The sequence below is a fragment of the Bos mutus genome, chromosome 1 (assembly GCF_027580195.1).
Source record: "Bos mutus isolate GX-2022 chromosome 1, NWIPB_WYAK_1.1, whole genome shotgun sequence".
NCBI lineage: Eukaryota > Metazoa > Chordata > Mammalia > Artiodactyla > Bovidae > Bos > Bos mutus.
The window spans coordinates 114,331,506-114,356,170 of NC_091617.1; the positions used below are offsets into that span (position 1 = coordinate 114,331,506).

The 24,665-nt window shown below is 36.7% G+C and overlaps 1 protein-coding gene across 36 annotated transcripts in view; it reads right to left on the bottom strand.

Annotated features, from left to right (window-relative positions):
• MBNL1 (muscleblind like splicing regulator 1) overlaps positions 1-24,665 on the bottom strand; it is a 222,661-nt gene that overhangs the window by 142,927 nt on the left and 55,069 nt on the right. For 26 of the 36 annotated variants that reach the window (XR_011464841.1, XR_011464838.1, XM_070374527.1 and 23 more), the window contains exon 2: positions 16,764-17,747. The exons of 5 other annotated variants lie outside the window; for them this stretch is intronic. Coding sequence is in view for 26 of the 31 variants with exons in the window: in XM_070374527.1 (XP_070230628.1) it covers positions 16,764-16,937 (174 nt within the window). In the remaining 5 variants the exon portion in view is untranslated. Of the gene's footprint in view, positions 1-16,763; positions 17,748-17,932; positions 18,117-18,272; positions 18,351-24,665 lie in introns of those variants that run through there. 5 more of the 36 variants (XM_070374645.1, XM_070374685.1, XM_070374517.1 and 2 more) reach the window with 4 other exon arrangements.

Consider the following 24,665-nt stretch of genomic DNA (forward strand, 5'->3'; position numbering starts at 1 on the left):
AGCCTGGGAAAGTACTTAAGATGCTACCTGGCATACAGCAGGCATGCCATGTAAGCTTTTGGCTCATATGGAATTAAGTGGTTCCTGAGACTCGGGTTAGATCCCTGGGTCGGGAAGACCCCCTGGAGAAGGAAATGGCAACCCACTCCAGGACTCTTGCCTGGAAAATCCCATGGACAGAGGAGCCTTGTAGGCTACAGTGCATGGGGTTGCAAAGAGTCGGACACGACTGAGCTACTTCACTCACTCACTCACTGTTAGCATGGTGGATCACGAAGCAAGGGAAAGGTTTGGGGCTAGCAGGTATTTGTAGCAAAATGGTCCAACTGGCACCATCTCTTACACACACTGCTTTCAGTGCTGAGGTTTCACATTTCTACTGTTAAAGTTCCAAACCGGCAGGTCCTTTGAGGTCAGGGTTTTAATAGGCATTTCCAAAAAGCCAGTCGTAATTGTTTGCATTCCTTCATTTTTCAAAAATCATATGCTAGGCAAATAAACTAGAGGTGACAAAAGGTTAGAGATCAAAAAGCCCTGGAAGGTATTAACATGGGGAGAAAGTGGTCCTCTTTCAATCATCCTGAAGCAAACAAATTTTGAAAAAGTAAACACATTTAAAATTTAAGGCTATAATGTGACTAGGAAGGATTAATATGGAATGCCTTTATTAACCTGAAATTACTATCATTATCAGTATTTCAGTATTTTTTCCAATCTAATATTTCTGTAAGAAATGATCTGCGTGTGTCTGTGTGAGTGAGTCAGTCAGTGAATGCACAAGCGCCTCCTCTTAGACTGTTGATAGTATCTGTAGAAACTTGTCTGCTGGAAAATGTTTCTTTAACTTTGGTTTGGCTCCTACCTTGGAGCTGATGGGAAATAAAAACTTTTCCATGGACTAGAGCCAACTGAGCTGCTAAAACAAAAGGTAACATTCATTAGAGGACCATGGTACTATGATCTCATTCTGAAGGTTAATTTTTTTCACATTAAGTGTAGACTGTCTGAAGTTCAGAAAATTCAAACAATTAATGTCAAGGAAAATAAGTAAATATCACCTCATTTTAAATGTATTGTTTACACGAACAAATAGTTTTTAGCTAAGAAACTTGAAATAAACGAGTAGATTAAAAAAACTCAGTTGATTCCCAGCTTACTCATTTAGCTTAATTTTCTCTCTGCAATATCCCCCAAATTTGAGCACCTACACACACATACACATTGCATTTGTTATTTCTACATATACCCAATAATACATAGTTTCAATATGAAACCATTCTTAGAAAGAAGTGATTCTTTCTCAATAAAATGTGAGCATCCAAGGGTGTTAGCTCCTTTGATTTTTAAACAAAATACAGGGGGAAAATCCCAGCACTTACATATCTGCTAACTCAATATAATTGACCACTTAATGCCAGGAATGACTTACTACACAAGTTTTGGCATCTTCTAAAAGCTGAAAACAAATTTTATGATCTCTACCCTCAGAGGTCCTCCTGTACTTTCTCTTAATTGTTTCACAACATGTTAAAAGCCTAAATAGGCAACTCAATTAAACAGGCCACAAGCATCTCTTTCAAACATATTTGATCCTCTTTTAACATCAAGTAATGCAATTAACTCATTGCCACATACCAAATCAATACACAGCATAAAGAATGGGCAATAATCAATAGCCTTAACAAGAAGGCAGTGGCATGGCTCAATAAATCAAACAATAAATACACAACTCATATTCTGAAACCAAATATAACAAAATTTACACCAACTGCAAAGGAAAACCCAGAGCTAGTCACAGGAAACCACTAAGCTATACCAGTCCAGAAAAGACAATAATATCAGGGAGCCGGGGTACTTCTCTCCATTTGCTGCAAAAAGTATATATCCTCATTTCTAACCAAAGTGGAAAGTCTCAAACTTGTGAATTAGGCCAGCACGTTTTAAATATCTTGAAGCAAAAGAGAACATTTTACTGGACTAGAATGGGATTCCTATCAATTCTGAGTAATATGAAAGGGGGAAAAAAACAAGGATGTGATAAATGGAATATCTTGGATATAAATGATGCTTTACACCTTTTAGGGGCTTCCCTGGTGGCTCAGAGGATAAAGAGTCTGCCTGCAATGCAGGATACCCGGGTTCGATCCTTGGGTTGGGAAGACCCCCTGGAGAAGGAAATGGCAACCCACTCCAGTATTCTTGTCTGGAGAATCCCATGGACAGAGGAGCCTGGTGGGATACAGTCCACTGGGTTGCAAAGAGTCGGACACGACTGAGCGACTTCACTTTCACTTTCACTTTACACCTTTTAGGACGTTAACGGGTAGATATTTCACCAACTAAGTTTATACAAGTATAAAAACAAAGTAGGGATAAAGCAAGTCATGAAAAACAGACTTTAATACCTAACCCTCTAGTCTGCACAGGTACTTTACTAAATAAACATCAATTTTATTTTTGAAAAAAGTCCAAGATAAATCTTTTAGGAAGAAATTTACATAACTAATACACATTTGAAATATCAAATGTGAATTATTCATTTTAGACCAACACAGAGCTAAAGAGGCATTAGTTTCAAATGAAATTAAATTTGGAATGATGGTTACAACTACTTCTTCATTCATGGATACCTGCATTTAGGAAATGGCTTTTCAGGCACAATGATATAAATAATGACTTATTAATATTACCCCAATGAGCTTAAGGGGCTTCCCTGGTGGCTCAATGGTAAAGACCCATCTGCCAATGCAGGAGATGTAGGTTCAATCCCTGGGTTCAGAAGATCCCCTGGAGAGGGAAATGACAACCTACTCCAGTATTCTTGTCTGGGAAATCCAATGGACAGAGAAGCCTGGAGGGCTACAGTCCATGGGTTCGCAAACGAGTCAGACACAACTTAGTGACTAAGCTACAACAACTACAACCAGCTTAAAGTCAAGGGGCACACAAGCTAGAGGTTAAGAGATGTATTCTCTTGATAACAGGTAAATGAATAAACTAGTATATGACAATGCAGATAAAAGTTGCTTTTAAATTTTTAAATCAAAAAATGAGTAAGTATCTATAGCACAATATGCAAAATAATGAGATGTCTCTTCTGACATAGGGAAGTTCTTCTTTTAAGGGGACAATAACGTGACCATATTCCAGCATTCAGACAAGAACATCACGAGCAGGTACTAGGTATGGAGCGTTTACACTGCTCAAGATGCTGCATAGAGTGATGTACATTATGTAAGTGATTTCCCTCAGTCCGCACAAACCTTCAAAGAAGGAATCATTAGTCTTGTTTTATAGAGGAGGAAACTGAAACTTAGGGAGGTAAAGGATTAGGCACAAAGTCACTAGGAAATGACTGATGGAGTCAAACCCAGACCCAGCTGCCTTTATGGTTTTGGTGCTTAACCTGGTCTTACTCTATCATGAAAAGTTTTTTACTTACATACTTCTGCATATGGTTTTTTGCAATTATTATGCAGATGCTACTTTGATTAAAAATTCCAGGGTACCATTGGGACCAAGTAAAAACTATCTGTGGCAACATTACTCCTGGCACCAATATTGATTTGCTACAAAATATTACTGTAAATTTCATCCCAAGGAAAAGAGTACAGAGGCCAATCTGCTGCTGCTGCTGCTAAGTCACTTCAGTCATGTCCAACTCTGACCCCATAGATGGCAGCCCACCAGGCTCCCCCGTCCCTGCAATTCTCCAGGCAAGAACACTGGAATGGGTTGCCATTTCCTTCTCCAATGCATGAAAGTGAAAAGTGAAAGTGAAGTCACTCAGTCTCACTGCAGGATTTTCCAGGCATGAGTACTGGAGTGGGTTGACACTGCCTTCTCAGAGGCCAATCTAGACACTCAGAAAACACCAAAAAAAAAAAAAAAAAAAACTGTCACTAAAGCAAACTAATGAAGAAAATGCCCAGAGAAATGAAATCAAACAACAAGGAAAACCACTCACCTTTCCCTGTGATCAATTTGGTTCTAAACACAAAATAAGTTTGACTTATATACCAAGTGTGAATTTATATCAATTCAGTTCAGTCACTCAGCTGTGTCTGACTCTTTGCGACCCCATGGACTGCAGCACACCAGGCTTCCCTGTCCATCACCAACTCCCAGAGTTTACTCAAACTCATGTCCATTGAGTTGGTGATGCCATCCAACCATCTCATCCTCTGCCATCCCCTTCTCCTCCCACCTTCAATCTTTCCCAGCATCAGGGTCTTTTCCAGTGAGTCAGTTCTTCTCATCAGGTGGCCAAAGTATTGGAGTTTCAGCTTCAGCATCAGTCCTTCCAATGATTATTCAGGACTGATTTCCTTTATATATCCCAAACAATTTTGGTAAAAATGTATCTAACTAGCTGTTTGAAAAAGCTGATATATTCAAGAAAATGGCCAAAAGGCATTAAGCTTCTAGTCATTTAAGGAAAGCTTCCTTGTAACACCAGCTCTTGATGTTAAAGGTTTTCTTTTCCCTTTTGTCGAAAAGCTGTGTGAGAATAATTATGTATCTCTCACAGAGCATTTTAAATCATCTAATGAAATTAATATTTGAGATACTTCTCTCAACAGTTCAATGTAAACTAACAATTACCAAATACTCAGGAAGCCCAGAAATTTGGTATTTTTAATCCTTGTTTTTTCTGAGTGCAAACATGTTCTTTTTACAACATCATGAACAAAACGCAGTGATTCTTATATTTAGTCATTTTTATTTCAACTACAAATAACTCAAAAGCCTTAAAAACAATGTTGTGAGCGATTTTAAAATTAACTATTCACGTGAAAAAACTTTCCTCTTACTGGACACCAGTACTATGCAAATATACAAAGAATTAAATTAGCTACTATAACATTATTCCAAGCTAAGTTTTAAAACACAACATTAAAAGTTAGCACAAACACTTAAGTGTGACCTACAATAGGAATTTGGCAAAGAGGTGGGCGAATGGTTTAATCTAGATTTCAACTTCATATAGTACAATTTTAAAAGACTTTACAAAAGTTTGAGCAGTTTTTTTTGTTTTTAGTATTATTAAAAATGCCCAGTGAAACTCAAGAAATATGAAGAAGGAATTCTCACCCGCTTACAAAATAGTGTCGCATGGTTCTATGAATTAGAAAAATATCAATTATACTACTTCTTGAATAAGAAAGGATACTTAGTGTAAACAAAATCATAAAGATAATTATGTAACAAAAACTTCTTTATCTGGTCCCCCGTACTTCACTTCCAAGTTTTGTCTTAGAGTACTGAATTTTTTTTTTTTTTTTTTCCCAAAGCAGCCGATTTTGCTTTTCTAAACTGTTTCCAGTCTGGCACGATTATTAAAACTCTTCCTGATCTAAGTTTTAGATTCCTTATGTTATCAAACTCCCCGGTAAAATTTAGTATAAATTTCCCATTAAAACAAAAAACAAAAAAAAAACCATTAAAAAAAAAAAAACCTTATTAGCAATTATTCAGGGATTTTTTTTTCTGAATTAAGTAAAAGTATGAGTGATCATGTTTTAAAAAGTATATGCTATGCTATGCTAAGTCACTTCAGTCGTGTCCAATTTGTCTTAAATTCATGTAACTACAATTTGGTCGCAAAGAGTCAGACACGACTGAGCGACTTCACACACAGTTTCTCAACAAATATGCCTAAGTATATATGTCTGTCACTCTAATATATAGACTTACTAATAATTAACACTATATTTTTGTATTGGAAAGTGGCGATGCAGTGCTTCATAACACTGTCAGCTTAAACGAGTTAGAGTGAAGGTTGAAGTATAGCCTCTAAAGATGGATTTGCCTGTGTTGGATCCCAGTTTGGCCACTTTCTGGTAGTGCAAATTTGCATAGGTTACCTAATCATTCTAAGCCCCAGCATCTTATATAATCAATAGATGATTATCCAGTCAGGCAAGTAAAATTAACCATTTCTGCATATCTCACCTAAGAATCAATCTAATTCAGGTTTATCTTGCTGAATTTTGGAATATGATGAATCGTGTACAAATCGTTTACAATGTAAACACATTCTACTAATACAAGCATACCGTTTCTCTATAGTTCTGTATAGTTAACCTACTATATGTATGTTATATGTCAAGTTACTATACGTCAGTCAGTTTAAAGGTTTTGGAGAAGCTACTTAGACTCTACCACGCAAGAACTTGTAATATAGATGACTCTTCTTCAATGTGGACCTGACTCTTTAGTTTATCTGAGTTTAAGATGAATTTGTTTTTTTGTTTTTGGAGTTCTTTTTTTTTTTTTTTTAACATATTGGTGTTTTATGTGTACATTTGTATTCAATTTATTCCTATGCTATGATTCATGGAAGGCAATATCTGGCAATAAAACTTCATAATAGTGAAAAAATTTAATAAATAAAATCATGATGATAATCTTTTTCTCATGGCTAGATTTAGATTTCATTAGTTTCCACTTAGTCATGAAGAGATATGAGATAATGTGAAGAAAGATGGTTCATTCAGAATACAGATCTTTCTTAACAGGATTCTTTATAAATAAATGAATTCTTTAGTTATTTCTTTCTTCATGGTTTATTTCTCAGTTGCCTCCCTTAAAGGAGAATTGTTTTATGAAGGGCAATGTCATCTACCAAAAAGGAATCTTATTTTGGGCATGATAAATTTGGCTCTGTTTTTCTCCAAAATCTTTTTTTTTTTTAACTTGGCCCATTTGCTAAGTTAACACTGTTTAGTTATAAAGTCTTCCTGGGATTTGAAGATGTTACTAGACTTATCTGCAGTCTATGAACAATTTTAGACTATTAGATGAGCAAAGATATTTGAAAGCAAATAATCATCTGAATGCTGTAACATGGAGAAGAATGAATTACAGATGTAATTTATCTGTCACAAGCAGATCCTAAACACTGATTATGTCCATACCTGTGCATAAAATTGAAAATGATAGAAAAGCTTCCCAGCTTTTCTAACTTTAATTTTTCATGTTTTACTTTGCATAATTTACTGTCAACTATTAATAGCAGATGCTTCTTACCTATCTGAGAACACATGTATACCCGTGGCGGATTCATGTCAATGTATGGCAAAACCAATACAATACTGTAAAGTAATTTGCCTCCAATTAAAATAAATAAATTTATATTAAAAAAAAAAAGAACAGCCTGGACTTAAGTATAAGTGATTCTGAAAACCAGAAGCCTCTACTCCATGTCTGAATTTAATGCAGAGAAACAAATTCTAACTTAAGATGCCTGGGGTCCTATGGAGTCTTGAGAAAACAGTTTTGGATCTGAATAAATAGTGTGTCTCAATCAAACAAGTTAAAATATATAAACATTGCTGAACAAACTGAGAAAGCATCAGAAGAATCCATCTGGGCCTAAAATTGTGATCTGGTGTTAAAATATAGGTGGTTTCCAATAGACCAACAGTGATGCGGAAACATGCCCCAGGCTGGTGGCCTGTGGCTATGGGAGCTCGCTTATTGGGGATTCTCTCTAGTTCTCTTCCCGACTGTGGTCTTGGAATTAGTAGTTGTGAGAAGGAAGAGAGGGAAAAAAGAAAGATAAACCACTAGAGACATTTCTCTCTCTCTTCCTTAAGTTTCTCTTCCACCGACCCTCCAATTGCTATTGAGACGTTCCCATCTGAACCCCACCACCACCACCTAATACACTGGTCTCCCTTTTAGCAATCTGTCCCTGGAAGGCTGTGTTTTTAATATCTTCCTCTGACATAGGAAGTGTTTAAGTTACACTCCTTGAACTGTGAAATTCCCATCCCCTATCACCTCCTAAACATCTTTGTTCTCATATCTGCTCCTTTATTGCTGATCCCTTGACTATATCCTGTGATACAATGGCCAAAAAACGTTTTTTTAATCTGATATTTTTACTATCCACCTATTTTTCCTTATTTTTACTAGTAATTAGAAAGAAAAGGTATTAAAAACAAAGCTATGCTTTTGATAATTTTATTAAAAAAAAAGAGAATGGGAGAAATTTGTTCATTAATATGAAGTTCCATAGCGGACCAGACTCAGAACCAAAAACCCGCATATTCGAAAAGAAAGCAGGTTGAGTCCTTAGAAAAAAGAACGGTTACCTGGAAGACATATATCAAAAAAGTCTTCCCACCCCGGGGAAACTTTATAGACTACAGCCCCTCATTCCACGTTGTTGCTGTTCAGTCACTAAGTTGTTGTGTCTGATTCTTCACAACCCCATGGACTGCAGCATGCCAGGCTCCTCTGTCCTCCACTTTCTTCCAGAGTTTGCTCAAATACAAGTCCATTGAGTCGGTGATCCCATCTCATCCTCTGCCTCCCCCTTCTTCTGCCCTCAATCTTTCCCAGCATCAGGGTCTTTTCCAATGAGTTGGCTCTTTGCATCAGGTGGCCAAAGTACTGGAGCTTCAACTTCTAAAACAGACCTTCCAATGAATATTAAGGGTTCAGTATTTCCCAAATATTGAATAACCCTCATTCCATACTCTGTCTGTAGTCCCTATGATTCTGAGCCACTGCCTTACTGAAAGCCAGCTCAGCGGCAGAGCAGGCCAAATGCGGAGCTGAGAAAACCTATTGCACTGGCTTGCAGAATATGTCCACAAGTTTGGGAAAGGCCACTTCTCCTGCATTAGGCCCTGGTGAATTTACACAGCCCCAAACTGAAACTTGAAATATATTTTTCCCATTGAAAGAGTTTAACAAAAGCAGTTGGGGGTCTATGACACTAATATAACTTAAGATGTATGATGAGATGGTATTCACAATGCTTCTGGGGAGCCTCCTGGGTTTAATTAATAATCAGAATTTCCAGGGTACTATTTGTACTGGACTATAACTCAAGCATCCTATAGGTTACTTAGGCTTCCCAGGGTTGGACTAATGACTTAACCACACTGCTTCTGTGGGAAAATGCTTTCTAAATGATTAAAACTTTGGAATATGGGTTTTTTTTTTTTAATACAATGGGGGATAGCTATATGGTTTAAACAGTGACCACTCATTTAAGATGATTAATTCAAAATGTTTTCCTACATGGCCATACATTTAAAAGAAATATATCTGAAAGTTGGTGGCAGCATTCTTGCTGCCATTTTGTGTTCACTTATTGATTCATTTGTTGACTTAAAATATAATTACTTTTGAGTATCTACTGCTTTAGGCCCAATGCTGCAAATCTGTCTGATACATTAATTTTTATTCTAAAGCACTGCTGTTCAGGTGTTTTCTTTGCTGAATCTTTGGGATGTGGATATATAAATTAAGAAGTAATGTTTTACAGGAAAGTTGTTAAAAGTATAGGCAGTGAAATTAGGTTACCAGGCTTGGAGTTCACCTTTTACTGGTTTACTTTACACACATCACTTAACTCCTCTATACCTCAGTGTGACCATCAGAGGAATGGCAGTGATACTGGTAACTCTTCAAAGAGTATTTGTGAGGACTTAATATATGAAAAAATTGAAAGCACTGAAAATACCATCATAGAATTATTTTTAATAAATAATAACTGTTTTTATCTTGCTTCATACACAGTAAATAAGAGTAATGTATATCTGCAGAAGAAGCAGAAACAGGGATCAGAGTAAATACAGATTCTCTTGTCAAAATCATTTGAGACCTGTTTTTTATGACTTACATTCTTGTTATATTCGTTATAAATATTTAACTGTGCATATAAATATGTACTGGCAATAGGAAAAATAAAAAATAAAGCAAACAATTTTTTATTCTGCATTAGCAAAAATCAATCCATTTGTATTATGATATGCTAGATTTTACTGACTAAATACATCATGATTTGAAAGGGAAAAAAGAAAAAAACAACTCTCATTAGCTAGGACAGGAAAAGTGATGACAGCTTAACCAAGAAAAGAAGATACAAGTTTCTCTTCGGAAGTGATCTCTCTTCAACTATTCCCACACCCAGGTGCTTTTCAGAGGGGTTAATTGATTCTGGAAGTTTTCTGGGGGGAAAATAAATCTAACTCTCCCATCGCAGTGACTGCCCTCCTGAATATCCATTTCCCTCCTCCTACCTAAACTACCCAGAAACATGGTTTCAATCAGGGCAACGGTTAAGAATACAGTTTCCAGCCCTCCCTGCTACCAGTAAGAAACTAGGATAAATCATTGGGCAGAGCTTAAAAGACTTTTGCTAAAAAGAGCCTAAGTGGACCAGGCAGTGGTTTTTTTGCCCATGGCTCTTCCTGCTTCCTAGAATGCAGAAATGATGGCTGGAGCTGCAATGGCCATCTTACGATTTTTAAATAAACCTATGGTTGGAAGGCATGTGCTCCTTGGGACCTAAGGGTGAAGAAATCTAAGTTCCAGTGACTGCAGAGTCATCACATAGGCCTGGACAACCTACTGAAATATAAATCCTTAATCTGTTTATGTCTTGGGCTTCCCTGGTAGCTTAGTCACTAAAAAAAAATCTGCCTGTAATGCAGGAGACCTAGGTTCAATTCCTGGGTTGGAAGATCCCCTGGAGAAGGAAATGGAAACCCACTCCAGTACTCTTGCCTGGGACATCCCATGGGCAGAGCATGGTGGGGTATAGTCCATAGTGTACCAAAGAGTCTAACAAGACTGAATGACTAAACCACCATTACATGATAGAGGAAAGGTTTCTCTGTTACTCACTGTTGAATGTAGTTCCTTATGGACAAAATGTCTAAATCATTTCTATATGACTCCAGAGATAAATGTAAAAAGGGATCTCACCAACACTTCTGATGTTGGGCATGTAAGAAGCTGGAAAGAACTTAGGGATAACACAAGAATAATAATACTGATCAGACATGGCCAAGGCTGAAAGGTATTCAAGAGAAGGCCTTTCAATCAGATAATAATGTGTAAGGGGTTATAACCATTAGAATTTTTCAAAACAAGTCCTTATAATACAGAAAGTTTTATCTCTAACAACAAACCAAATGCCATCTCAAAGTTTAAATCTGTCAAAAATGTGCCACAAGAGTATAAGTAACACCGTAGGTGATGTGCATTTGATGTTATTTATATAGGAAAAATAGTATTAAAACTCTATAGCTGTTTATCATAAATAAATTTTGAAATAAGATGTCCTCACCAAAATTACTCTTGTTTATAGTGAAATTCACCAAGAAATCACTACTCTAACAATCTGTTATACTTTAAGCAACTAAGTATTTCTAACAAGCCTTTTCAGTTGCTTTTACTGAATCTTTGGCATATTATTAACCAGCATCTGGGGAGGGAAATGGGAGGAAGGTTCAAGAGGGAGGGAATATATGTATACCAATGGCTGATTCATATTGAGGTTTTGACAGAAAACAACAAAATTCTGTAAAGCAATTATCCTTCAATTAAAAAATAAATTAATTTAAAAAACAACCAGCATCAGTGCTAAATTAAAGACCGTCTATTTAGTTATCCATTTTCACTGACATAATTTTTGGCCTTGTTAACATAGAAATTGCTCCCCTATCTACAAGCACAAAATGTGTTTCTGCTAAAGTTAAAAAAAAAAAAACCACTTCAAAATTTGCTCAATAGGATCTCTTTGTAAGAAAATAAGAAGCTTTGTCTAAGTCTGTGGGAAGGCAGAGACATTGCTCAGCATGAAAGGTAACAGATTAGCGATGTTGATAGCTGAAATCCTCTACTTATCCTTGGCAAGGAAAATGACAGCATTTAAGCTTCCCAAACTAGGTCCCTAGGTGTCTGCGCTGAGTCTGAGAAACATTCAATTTCTCACCTCTCGCGTGAACTGGGCGCATGTCACACACTTCCTGAATACAAGATTTACCCCATGCTGCATAGGCTCTTTCAAGTCAGTAACAGCCGTCAGTAACAGCCTTGTTTGTACATGGAATCATTTTGAGGCCATTTGTGGAATCAGACTTTTATGTATGTTCTGAAGTACAATTACAGTTTGAACTCGATTATAAGTGCCACATTGCTTTAGGTTTAAACTGTTTTTAGTTTTGCCGCACACAAAAAATTAAACAAGATTAAATACAAAAAAGAAAAAACAGAAGTGTACCAAAATTTTATGCAGAAAAAAAAAAGGAGCTCCAGAATTAGTGCCTTACATATCATGATTCAAAACATTCCTTGAAATTTGTCCAGAAGTTTAAAAATCTTTACTCCTTTAAAAATATTACTCTAAAAAAGTCAAACCATAGACTATAAATAGGTAAATGAATAAAGTTGTAAGTATTACCAAAGCAGCTGCAGCTATTGAGAATTTCATTAAAGAAAGGTTCGTGTCAGAGTTGATGACATCACACTTGGCACATTTACAGGCTGTTCTTTACAAAGTTGTGAAGTTTCTGCTTAGAAAATTTAACTTAAACTTTAACATGCTACACATTGCCACACAAATTATGCTCATAGTCAGTTCATCTCTTAAGTCACTAGAGGGTAACGAGGAAGTCCTATCAACCTGTCACTGAAAGACACATCGAATATATACCTACAGAGTCACATGTACACAAATATAATACTCTGTCAAAGTTGTAACATCACATGGCAGGTGCCCTTAGCAAAAAAGACAACGACAACAAATTCTAAGTAAAAGTTATTCCAATTAAGAGCCTACCAGATCAAAGTTTTAATTCAAAAGTAGATGTTTAGCCTGAAACTTGCAGATACCATTTCATCAGGATTATCAGTTAAATTGGTTTAAAAGACATGGCAGAAAGATTTATACTAGGATTTGGAGCTAAATTGAAGATAAAACTGTGTTAACAATGGAAGATTTCTAAAATCTAACTGTCAACAGCTTGAGACCACTTTACTAGGGCCATTCATGTCTGTCTCCACATAACCATCCAGAACCTTGGTTTATTTGTATTTCTAACTTTGGGTTTTCTAGTTGTTCATTTACCTGTATGTTTACTTATTTGTGTGTCTTCTAATGGCTAATTTTATTATTTCATATATTATGCCATGTCTTCAGAGGCACCTTAAATGCATCTACCTGTGCCCTTGATTCCATGGCACTTCGTAGTAGAATCTGGTCTCTGATGTGTCTATGATAAACTTGATTAGCTGGGCTAACTGTACACACAAACATGTGTAAAATGAACAATGAATTATCCTAAACAAAATTGCCTGATTTGATAAAAGAACAAGAGACTAAACTTTTCAAAGGTAAAAGAGTTTTGCTAGATTTTTGGAAAATAAATACTAAAGGTTATATTCCTCCCCTCACAACACCTGAAAGATAAATGGATATTTGAACAAAGAAAAATTCCATAAGCTATAGTGTATTTCTGCTGACCAGAAGATGAGTGAAAGCTTACTTTTTTGATAATATAAAAAACTCGGCATCACATTAAAATACATCCTGTAGGCCTTCTTTATATGAACTATTTAATTTTAGTTAAATTATTACTAAAGAAAAAAAGTAACTTGCCATTAACTATTCTTTGAATCATTTCTGAAATATAATATTCTAAAAGCAGCTTATAGCGTGGACATTTTCCTTTTGACATATTTCTCTTTTGGTATCCCTTTTATAAGCCATAAGGGGAAGAAAAAAAACAAAACCCTCTCCAGCATTAAATAAATCACCTTTTCTGATGTTCAGACTACCTAAAGCAATAAAACACTGAAACCTCAAATTCGTAAACAATTTAATTCTCAACATGAATATACTTTGTTGTAAATTAATACTGCAAGTTCAAAAGCAAAATTAAGTGAGAAAAATGAAGCACTTAAAACACATGATTTAATTTATAAATGAGTACTCATTATTATAGCTTTTGTTCTATTTATTGCTATCTTTCTATTTTGTGACTTGTTTCTGTACAATATTCCTCATTATTATATATTCCCATTTTATTTAGCAACACATTTACTGTGATTCAGAATTCTATGTTTTCATGTAGTAAATGCATCTAAAGTTAATTATTTAAACTTTAAAATCACCACTATGCAACTAAAATGCTACCATAGCTGATTTTCTTCCTATTCCCTTTAGAATATGCCAATTTGATTTCTTCTACATAAATACTTTCGTGAACTGTTCGACTTCTGTTTTTAATGAAATGAATTCTCCTCCTCTCTGTAGAAGTCTGCTATAAACCTAAGTCACCTGGGAGCCTGGCCAAAGTCTGAAACAGCACAGCTGAAGGGTACAGCCATTTCCCAGGGTCCTCTCAGAGAGTATTTGGTTTGCTTTCCTAACTTGCTAAAAATAGGAGATTACACAGGCTACCTCCATCTCAGGGCTCAAGAACTCACAAAAGGCTGGACTATGGATTGGAGCAATACATACAACACATTTTATTAAAGAAGTCAGGATATTACAAGTTCTCTAAATTCCTTCCGTTTACTCTCTGAAACAATACAAATGATCTAGCGGTTACTGGCATGGAAACCTCATAATGCTCCCAAATTTCAGAACTTCAGGCATGAGTCAAAGAATTACTTTAACTGTTTTAAAATATGTTTTTGATCTATTTTAGCCACAAAGTCAAACACAGGAAGACTACTACCTAAAAGGTAGGATTCTAAATACTGTATCAAGAATCACATGTGTTAGTTACAAACATACACACAAATAGATGAAACATGGTTTTTGAAACATGAATACCTAATTAACACATTCCAAAATTTTTAAATTAATTTTTAACAGAGTCATTTCACTAACACTTAAGAAGCTGCTGTCATTCTGGGCATGAAGCTCCACGAGAAATAAATTTGTGTTTATTTTTCCTCTTATTCAAATTGAAATATTTTACTACATTTTAGACGCTATAAATTAAATTTCCGTTTCTCTTAGAAAGAACAAAGAGTATGGACAACGTTTGCACTGATTAGCTGCTATAACGAGTTCATTTCAAAAGTAAATTTAAAATCTTAAAATTGTTATTTAAAAAAGTCCTTGATGTGGCAGTTGAATCTTGTTAACCACACAGCATGTCATTAAGCAATGCTGCTGCTTTGCTCAAAGGGGGACTGTTCTGTGGCCACAAGTGAGTAGCAACTAAAAAAATATTTTGAGAGGGGAAAATAGCAACTGAATTTTAATGTTTCACAATATTTCCAAATGCCGTGGAGGCAGGTCTTCTGTGAAACCACTCAATGTCACAGCGAAGTTTAATGCCCTTCGTTCTTCAGCTACCAGTGTACCATCAACTGTCTGTGGGATTAAAAATTGGATTTAGTAGTAATTGGGTCAAAACAGGGTTCCTTACAGACAAAGCTGGTTATTGACAAGCATAATTAGCCTTTTGCCCCTCATTTATGGGTCCCAGTCTCTAATTACACCTAAATTCAGTCGGCAGAATTTAGGATGACACACTCACACGGTACAACTACTGCGTGCCCTTCATGGATGCCTTTCCAAACAAGAGGGGATAAAAGGCCCAGGGTAACTTATAACTTTTGTTTATTGATCTTTAGAACTATGTCATTAAGAACAACCTAACATTATATTTTTCTTATTGTTAATGCTTTCTTTTATATTCTACTTTGAAGATAATATCCTTGAGTCTTTGGTGAAAACTTTAGCAAAGTGAGCAGCACAAACTGACCAAGAAGCAATGTACTGAAAGAGTTAACTCACAACTTAACTCCTAACACTGGGGTGAGATATGGGTTAACTTATGTATTAAATACTTCAGTTAATTCTCCCCTATGGTATTAAAGAAAAATTTTTATAGCACTTTTTTTTTTTTTGCATCAGACAAGATATGTCTATGAAACCTTCACTTCTATATATTTGTCAAAATGATAGCAACCTCCTTCTCAAAGGTTCAGAGTGAATTACACCTGCATATTAATATTCAAAGGCGATTCAATTAAACCAAGTATGTAGAGAGTGCCTAGGAATCTTCACATTTGTAGTTTTGACCTTACACATCAAAATAAAGACATGTATGCTATCTTTTAAAAGACTCACTTTCAACCTTGATAGCTGAAATATGAATCCAATGACATTTTGAATGCCAAAATACACTAAAGTGAATGTGCTAGGATTACGGTACCCACAATAGCTAACTTTTTACAGTCTGGCTGATACTGTTACAAATAAAAAATAATAATCAGGAGCTAACAGAAAAAAACCTGCTAAATTACTTCACATTTGAATTTTAGAAACAAAAAAGTCCAATTAATAATAGTACTTTTTATAGAGTTTCCACTGATTTATAAAACTCACATTCAACAAAGTTTATGCCTCTGATAGTATACTGTAAGAGCAGTTCAGAACCTTACTTCTAGTTATATTTTCCATAAAATGCATTGCTTCTGGCCTTAAAATAATATGCTCATATAATAAAAAGGAAATCCATAATGTCAAAATATTAATATAAAAAGTCTATCCAAGTTTAGCTAACAAAATCTGCTTTTCTTTTACAACTATACAGCACGTTTTCAAACAAGCAAAAACAAACCATCCCCATCTAGCCACTGCTATAGCCCCATATACAGTCTATGCATATGCTGACACATACATGTATCTGTATTTACTATTTCTCTAGACTGACTTAGCCAGTACTAAGTAAAAGTATGCTGACACTTTCTGCTCTAGGGAAAAAAAAAAATCACAGCATTAAAGGACAGATAAAAGTTATCATAACAAAGTTTGGCCAGACTTGGCTCTGTTGCTTCTCAATAAAGTCCCCCACCCCAACATCATCAATAAGAAGACACTGTATAACTGTTAACAAAGCAATCCATAATTCCAAACTCAGTGGACTGCATGTCCATATCCCCTTTATTCAATTATTGCGTATCCTTAAAATAAGATAATATTTACTCACTTTCAATGAATCAAAGCAGGCGATTACTCGTCCATTTTCAACTTGGCAGCTTTTCGAAGGATGTGCAAATTTACATTCCGTGTCTGGCCGTGAGCAAGTCCCCCTTTGGAACTCTCTACATACTTCCAGTGTTAGCCATTTTGTGTCCCGAATTGGTGTGACACTAACAGCCATGTTTAGATTTTACAGGTAGTTAAAATTTTCAGTGAAACCAACAAACCCAACCCCCCTCAAAAAAAAAAAATAAAAAAAAAAAAAAAAAAAAACTGAACTGATAAAACTGTAAAATGATGAAAATGTCCCCTCCAAAATACTTTTCCCCCACTCCCTGCTTTAAAAGTACATGGAAAATTGTGTTCTCAATATCAAGGAAAAGATCTCCCACTAGAAATTCACAGCATGAAACTGTTAATTCAAAGAGGTTTTGGTTTTTAGAGAAATACTAGGATCGTAAGTAGATGAACGTTTAAAAGTACGGCCTCGAATCAGCCTTGTGCTCTCAGTAACCCCTTCCCAGTGCCAATTTGGAGCCCAAAATGCAAGCATGAAAACGTGGCAGACCCTCTGACACCGAATTTCCAAGCTGCTTTCAGCAAAGTTGTCTGAAAGGTAATTTCCTCACAGCTGAATTTGCAATGGAGTTTGGTGGTGCAATCGGTATTGATTAGTTTGGCATAGACAGATGCAGCAGTTTAGAGCAAAATCGAGAAAATGATTTTGTTTTTCCTTCTTGATTTCCTGGCAGAAGATATCTTACTTTTTCAGCAAACTTTTCTTTTAAAACTAAAGCAGCCTAGGGCAATGCCAGATACTTAGAGCTTTTTTCTTGATTATAAGTAGAAATGGGGGTGTCTGGGCTAGAGGTGGAGGGTGGATGTGCTGTCGTCACAGTCTAGCTGGCAGCAAGCAAGGCAAAAGCAGAGACTGCTCTAGAAGCGGTTCCAAGCAGCAGAGACGTCAGGAAAGGCACTTCTTAGTACCAACCTGTAGAAAAAAGAGATAGGTTAAGATTTACTAAGTAGCTCTTCACTGATGTCCTAAGACAGTATCACAACCTTGCCATGTGCTACCAGACTAAGTCATATTCAAGCCAGCCTCCCTCTCTCTCCCTCTCTCTCACTCTCTCTCTCTCACACACACACACATACACACACACACACACTACTTACAGTGAGGCATATTGCAGCCAGCCATCGTAGATTTATTAAAAAAAGGGGCCGTTTCCCCTTGTGAAGCAATGCATGATAGAGAGATAACCAATCACAGATAGTGTTGCAGCAATATTCTGGGCAGAAAGCCAATAGTGTGGGTTGTCTTATGAAAGGTCGCGCCTGTCAGACGTTCATTACTATGCTATAAGCACAGAAAATGTCCATCAGATGTGACTTATTCCACTGCAAGAGGACGAGCATGTGGGTTTTGAATTTACCCAACATGCAGTTAGTGGACTAAACCATGTTAGTTTCAAAACAGCTTCCCAAACAAGTCCAAGCACTTGAAGATCATTACCAGGAAATAAAAAGCAAGGTTTAAAAATTGCAGCCGACTTCCAAGCTGCTTTCCCTCTGGCTCTGCGCAGGGACAGGCACTGAACAGCCTGCTCCTGCTGTCCTGACACGTGAATAAAAAAGGAAAGGGGTGTTTACAAATGGTACATTCTCCTGACCTATCCAATTCACTTCCTTCTCCAGCCTAAGTCCTGCCCCTCCACTGAAAGTGGCACTCCTACTGTAAAACTATTCCATTCAGCCCGCAGACACTTTGTCAATATATCACAGGCAGGCGAGATATGAACAAAAGCATCCTTTATTTGAACATTTTTTAAGCAAAAGCTGAGGTCATGTGGGGGAAATAAGGAGTGCAGTGTTGTCAGTGTGTCTGGCAAATCTGAAGTCAACCTCAAGGGAGAAAGTGATTCCATCGCAGAAACATTAAATATTAAGTGAGCAGTTTGATTTGGGCAGTATGATGCATTTCAGAGGTACAAATGAAGCCAGAGGCTGGGGGTTGGGGGGTGAGGGACCCCCCCATTGCCTAAAGATCTAGTAACTCGGCACCACAAGACCGTTCCCTATATACAGCAGGGCATTTTTGCCTTTAACAACTTACTTTCAATCAGAATGGGAAAACTTTCCCCAAAATGCTTAGTAGTTACAGAATAGCAGACATATTATTTTTTCCCTTTTGAATACTACCAAAGGAAACAAGGCTTAAATAACTCTAGAAGCTTCACACTCCAAAGAGGCAATGACAGTATAATAAATAGTATCTGATTACTTCTTCCAGGGCCAAAAATGGCCAATGGGCATATAACATGTTTATAACTTGGAAATTAAAATACAGAATATGAATATATACACACATACATATAGATAAAACATGGATATATAGCAGAATTTTTTAAATTTGTTTTAAGATTAATACTGTCATTTTTAACATTATTTTTTTTAGAAACTGCCAGATACTAGGTTTAGAAAATATTGTAAATATTTTTTTACAAAAAGCCACAACTTTTGAGAAAGATTAAAAAAAAAAAATTCACACTGATGCTCCAGAAGTATCTTTGTTTTCAAAAAATTTTCTAGTCCTAATTCCTGGTTCCATAAAAAACAAAGCCAAGTTAGTCACAAACTCTAAGACTTATTCACCTTCCTTAATATTTGCTCTGCATTCAAAACTTCTCGACTACCTCATGCTGTGAGTGTGTACCACATCTGTGGTCAACATCTCTTTTGTCTTTCTCTCTGCAACCACTACCTCCTTTTCTTTGGGGTCGTGCTCAGTCCTGTCCGACTCTTTAGGATCCCACAGACTGTAGCCCGCCAGGCTCCTCTGTCCACCTAATCATCCTGGTAAGAATACTGGAGTGGATTGCTATTTCCTCCTCCAGAGGATCTTCCCAACCCAGAAACTGAATCCCTATCTCCTGCATTGGCAGGCGGCTTCTTTACCATTGAGCCACCTGGGAAGCCTACCAACATGTCACTTCCTCCAAGACTCTATCAAGATGTCACTTCCTTCATCCCCATCCACCCATATATTAACACTGCCTCCTCCCAATTACCTCTGCTCCCCAATCAGTGTCTGATTTGCATTTATATGACTGACCCATGAGACGGCATGTTCCCAAGGCCAGAAACAATCTTACACATCTTAGAACCCTTAAGTGTCTGGCTTAGAGACGGAAAACAGGTGGAGCCCCATAAACTTCAGTAAATTAAATGATCAATTTCTATTTCAGCACTGGCATTAACTTTACAGCACAAAAATACACAAACACATGCAGGAACACACCCCTATAAACACATATGAGCACCCACAAACACAAACTTGAAAACACACACACACCCATTATTGCCTCTGTAAGTTACTGTGTTCTAGGGTCACTCAGGCTTCCCAAATGCCTAAGAATCCTCCCCTTGGCCTGGACCGCCCCCTCTGACACTCCAGCTTTTCTAAAATTTCCTCACTATCAAGTCCCTCCTCCTCTGTGTTCCTCTCACTATCAATAATGGATATGATCTTACATGTCACAAATATTTCATAATAAAAATAGTAGCTCTCAGTCATGAACTTTCTCTCACCTTCCTACCACCCATCTTTAAACTATCTTTTTGTATCTTTCTTCTCAGTCTCCCAGTTCTCTCTTCTACTGCCCAAGGTTAAGCTGCTACCTTGACTGGCTCCTTCTTAAGTCCTCTTCCTCTCTAAATTCCTGCTATATATATTCCTGCTTTTCCTCTTAGCTCTTAAAATGCTAAAGGAGCTCTAAAATGGAAGGGGTTACATGGTAGGAGGAAGGGGACCTTGCCTAGTTATACATCACCTCTCTCTAATGTTCCTAATTCATCAGTCCCAAACAGAAGTCTGAAGAGTCACCTACACTGCTCTTTTCTTGCTTCCTCCTCCTCCATTCACTTTTAAAAATGTATCGGTGTGACCTGCACAACTCCTACCTTACTGCTCAGTGACAGTCATCGATGCTCCCATCAAAGCCAAATCTAAAGACTGCACAGTCCTTGTCATTACTTGACCTCTTATCAGCATGCTGCACAACTCCCTCTTTCTCCCTTCCCCTTGTTTTAAACTGACACATTTTATCTTTTTTGGTCTCTCCCAGCCCTGCACCTCTACTTTCCCAGGGAGAGAGGGGCTGTGGGTTCTCAGCATACACCATCCAGGTGGGAGCTGCTGAAACTTGTTACATGCTAAACCTTTGGATGGACACATACCTCCTCATCCCTTCTTGTTTAAACTGCTATTCAAATATCTCCTTCTCTAAAAAGGCTATGCTAACTCTGCTAAACAGTCTACCCCTTCACAATATTCTCAGTACTTTGTATCTCTTAGAACTTTTGTCCCCCAGGTTATAAATTCCACAACAACAGGGTGTTTATCGCCACTTTTTTTTTTTAACCCAGTCCCTGGAACATGATGTTTTTTTAAATGTTGAAGAAAATAATTTTATTCAACCTATTAGAAATAAACATGTTTATGAGGACATGTGTCCAACCCTGAGGAAAGTTTCATCATGATCTATGAGATCCAAACAATGAGGAAAGGCAATGGCATGGCACACAGGAATAACTTCACTACTTGGGGTAACCCCCAAGTAGTATTTATGTACTGTATTTATGTCTAAATACAACTACAAAATTCATTTCTAGCATTGTTTTTCCCTTCTACCATGTTACAGACTTAGTCGTACTCAAGTAACAAAATATACCTTAATTACTAAAATGCTTACAAATGGGTGTTCTGATTATATTTTCTGTAGCAGACCAGTTAAGTCAAAAAGTATTACTGAAAAAATATAGCTATGTATTTTTAAGCTGAAAATACTATTATAAAATGTATTAGTCAAGGTGATAATCAAAATATTTATAATTAGCCAGACATGGACAAGTGAGCGATCAGACTGTACACTGATCTTTATGAAATACTCCAGCTACACCTGATAATATGTGTTTCAGCCTTCGACACAGGGCACTGGGTGTAACGAACTCATATCTTATCTGAAAAAAACGTATTTGAGTAAACTGCTGATATCAGAATGCTATCTTGTAATCTTTTTCTTTATTCAAAAATAATTTCAGGGAAGACCAGAAATCTTCATAACTTTAATAAAAATTAAGATTTTATAGGATTTGGACCAATACTTCAGTGGTAATGGATTTTTTGTTCAATAGATAGAGATAATATTTAAATGTGTATGGGTATTGTGCAGATTGTAGGAATTCTTGCAAATGTATCACCCTAAAAATATGTATTGTTTGCAAATAATTATTGAAAGAAGCACTGCTACTGTAAAGGCATTAGCTAACAGGTAAACTTCTTCTGAGGTAAAATTTTGACTGATATTTCAATATGTAATAAACTTCCCTGAAGAAAAACAAAGAAATGGAGAACTTAACTGTTTTCAGTGACAATCAAAATTTAACAACCTATATAGGTTTTTAAGGTAAGAGCCTTCTTTTACCTATTGATCAAATTCAAAACAGTAAAGTGTAGAGTTCCTTACATCATGTGACACGTTCTATTGATACAAACAAGCATAGTCCTCCCAAGAACCAAGATCAGTTTCTCCTTAAGTGATATCAGAATTCACATGTATTTTCTACTTTAAGGTAAATGGAAAGAATAAAATATAAAGACAGAAGAAAAGAAACCAAAAATAGGATAAAGTATAAAAAGAAAAAGCCTGAGGAAGTACAGATAATTACTCTTATAGCAATTGATATATATTAGCACTAAACTAACAGTGGATTTGCTCCTTGGAAGAAAAGTTATGAGCAACCTAGACAGTGTGTTAAAAAGCAAAGACATTACTTTGCCAACAAACATCCGTCTAGTCAAAGCTATGGTTTTTCCAGTAGTCATGTATGGATGTGAGTTGGATGATAAAGAAAGCTGAACGCCAAAGAATTGATGCTTTTGAACTGTGGTTCAAAAAGAAGATTCCTGAGAGTCCCTTGGACTGCAAGGAGATCCAACCGGTCTATCCTAAAGCAAATCAGTCCTGAATATTCATTGGAAGGACTGACGCTGAAGCTGAAACTCCAATACTTTGGCCACCTGATGCAAAAAACTGACACACTAGAAAAGACCCTGATGCTGGGAAAGACTGAAGGCAGGAGGAGAAGGGGACAGCAGAGGATGAGACGGTTGGATGGCATCACTCACTCGATGGACATGAGTTTGAGTAAGCTCTGGGAGTTGGTGATGGACAGGGAAGCCTGGTGTGCTTCAGTCCATGGTGTGGCAAAGAGTCGGACATGACTAACTGAACTGAACTACAGTGGATTATTACATGTGCGTGCCCAATGGCGTGTGACTCTTTGTGTCCCCATGGACTATAGCCCACCAGGCTCCTCTGTCCATGGGATTTTCCAGGAAAGAATACTAGAATGGGTTGCCATTTCCTACTACCCAAGATCTTCCCAATTCAGGGATCGAACTCGAGCCTCCTGAAACTCCTGCACTGACAAGCAGATTCCTACCTCAGTGCCACCTGGGAAGCCCTTAACAGTGGAATGCATTCATGTAAATATCTATTTAAAGGCTGCATACATTGTGCAATACAGGATAAACAGACACAAGGAATAAGACTAAAATTCTGTTTTGGAGAACTGGTTGGCCTCTATGAGCAAGGTTAAACTTCCTAGTCACAAATGTTCACTAATCATTTCAATTCTTCTGGACCAAATATAGGCAGATTGGTTCTACATGCCAGAGTAGTTAGCTGGGAATTTGGGGGACTTTTTTCATAAGTTTTGATTTTGAAATGTTATGTATTGAGGAAGTTAACTTAGTAATTATTTGAGGTTTCTTTTTTTTTGTTAACTTACTAAGAAAGTTTCAAGCTAACTGGAAGAGACGGCCAACTTTGCTGAGTATATTTGGAGCTGACGAGAAAAGGAGCCTTGTCCAAAACTTCTCCCCCTGGCTCACTGGTGTCGACAAGTCTGTAACTAGCAATGTATCACTTCAGTAAACTAAGTTAGCTCACAGCACAATTTTGCCCATGGCTTTTCCCAAATATTAACAGAGATTTTGGTAAACAAATAACTAAGCATTTCTGGAGGCTATATAGCTATTTCTCTACTCACAAGGGACTAAATAAAGTAACAAAATCATTTATTACATGGGAAAAAACTGTGTTCTGAATGGGTTAATGCAATCTTCACCTGTATTCAACTCCATATAACAAAAAGCTAAGATCAGTGTTTCTCAGTGAGGGGGAAGCACCCTAGTGGTAGCACCCATGGTGATTTTCAGTGATGCAGAAACAACGTAATTTTAATAGATGCATCAGAATGCTAAAACAAGCTCGTCAAAGTGTGTGGATATGTAACTTAGGAAGAGGCTAAAGTATAACAAAAGAATTTAAGGAATAATAATAAATATACTGGTAAAAATCATAAAGAATATATGCAAATAACTGAAGTTTTAGATAAATTGCTGAGAAAAAAGATAACTTTCAACCACAAATCCTCTGGAATGGCACAGCAATAGGCAACGTGGCCTACTGGTCTGACGCTCTGCATTGTTTTGGGTGACAGGTTGCTTGCAAGGAAAGAAAGATTATGTTTACCAACTCAAACAAGTAATCTAAGATCTATCAAAGCATTCCTTTAAGATGCTGATAAGGTTTGCTTCCCTAATCATCCAGTGGTGTCTTACTGGAAGGATACTGAAGGAAGTCCGTTAGGTGATGCATTATTGCTAAAGATTAGAATTCCAAAAGCAAGCAACTAAACTTTCAAGTTAGATAATGACTACTGTCCCTTTAAGGATTTATATTTAAGACAAAAACGAAACAGGAAGTCTCTATGCAGTGATTAAAAAGTGAATTTTGAAATGATTCCTATAAAAGGCAAAATTATAAAACATAAAAAGGTA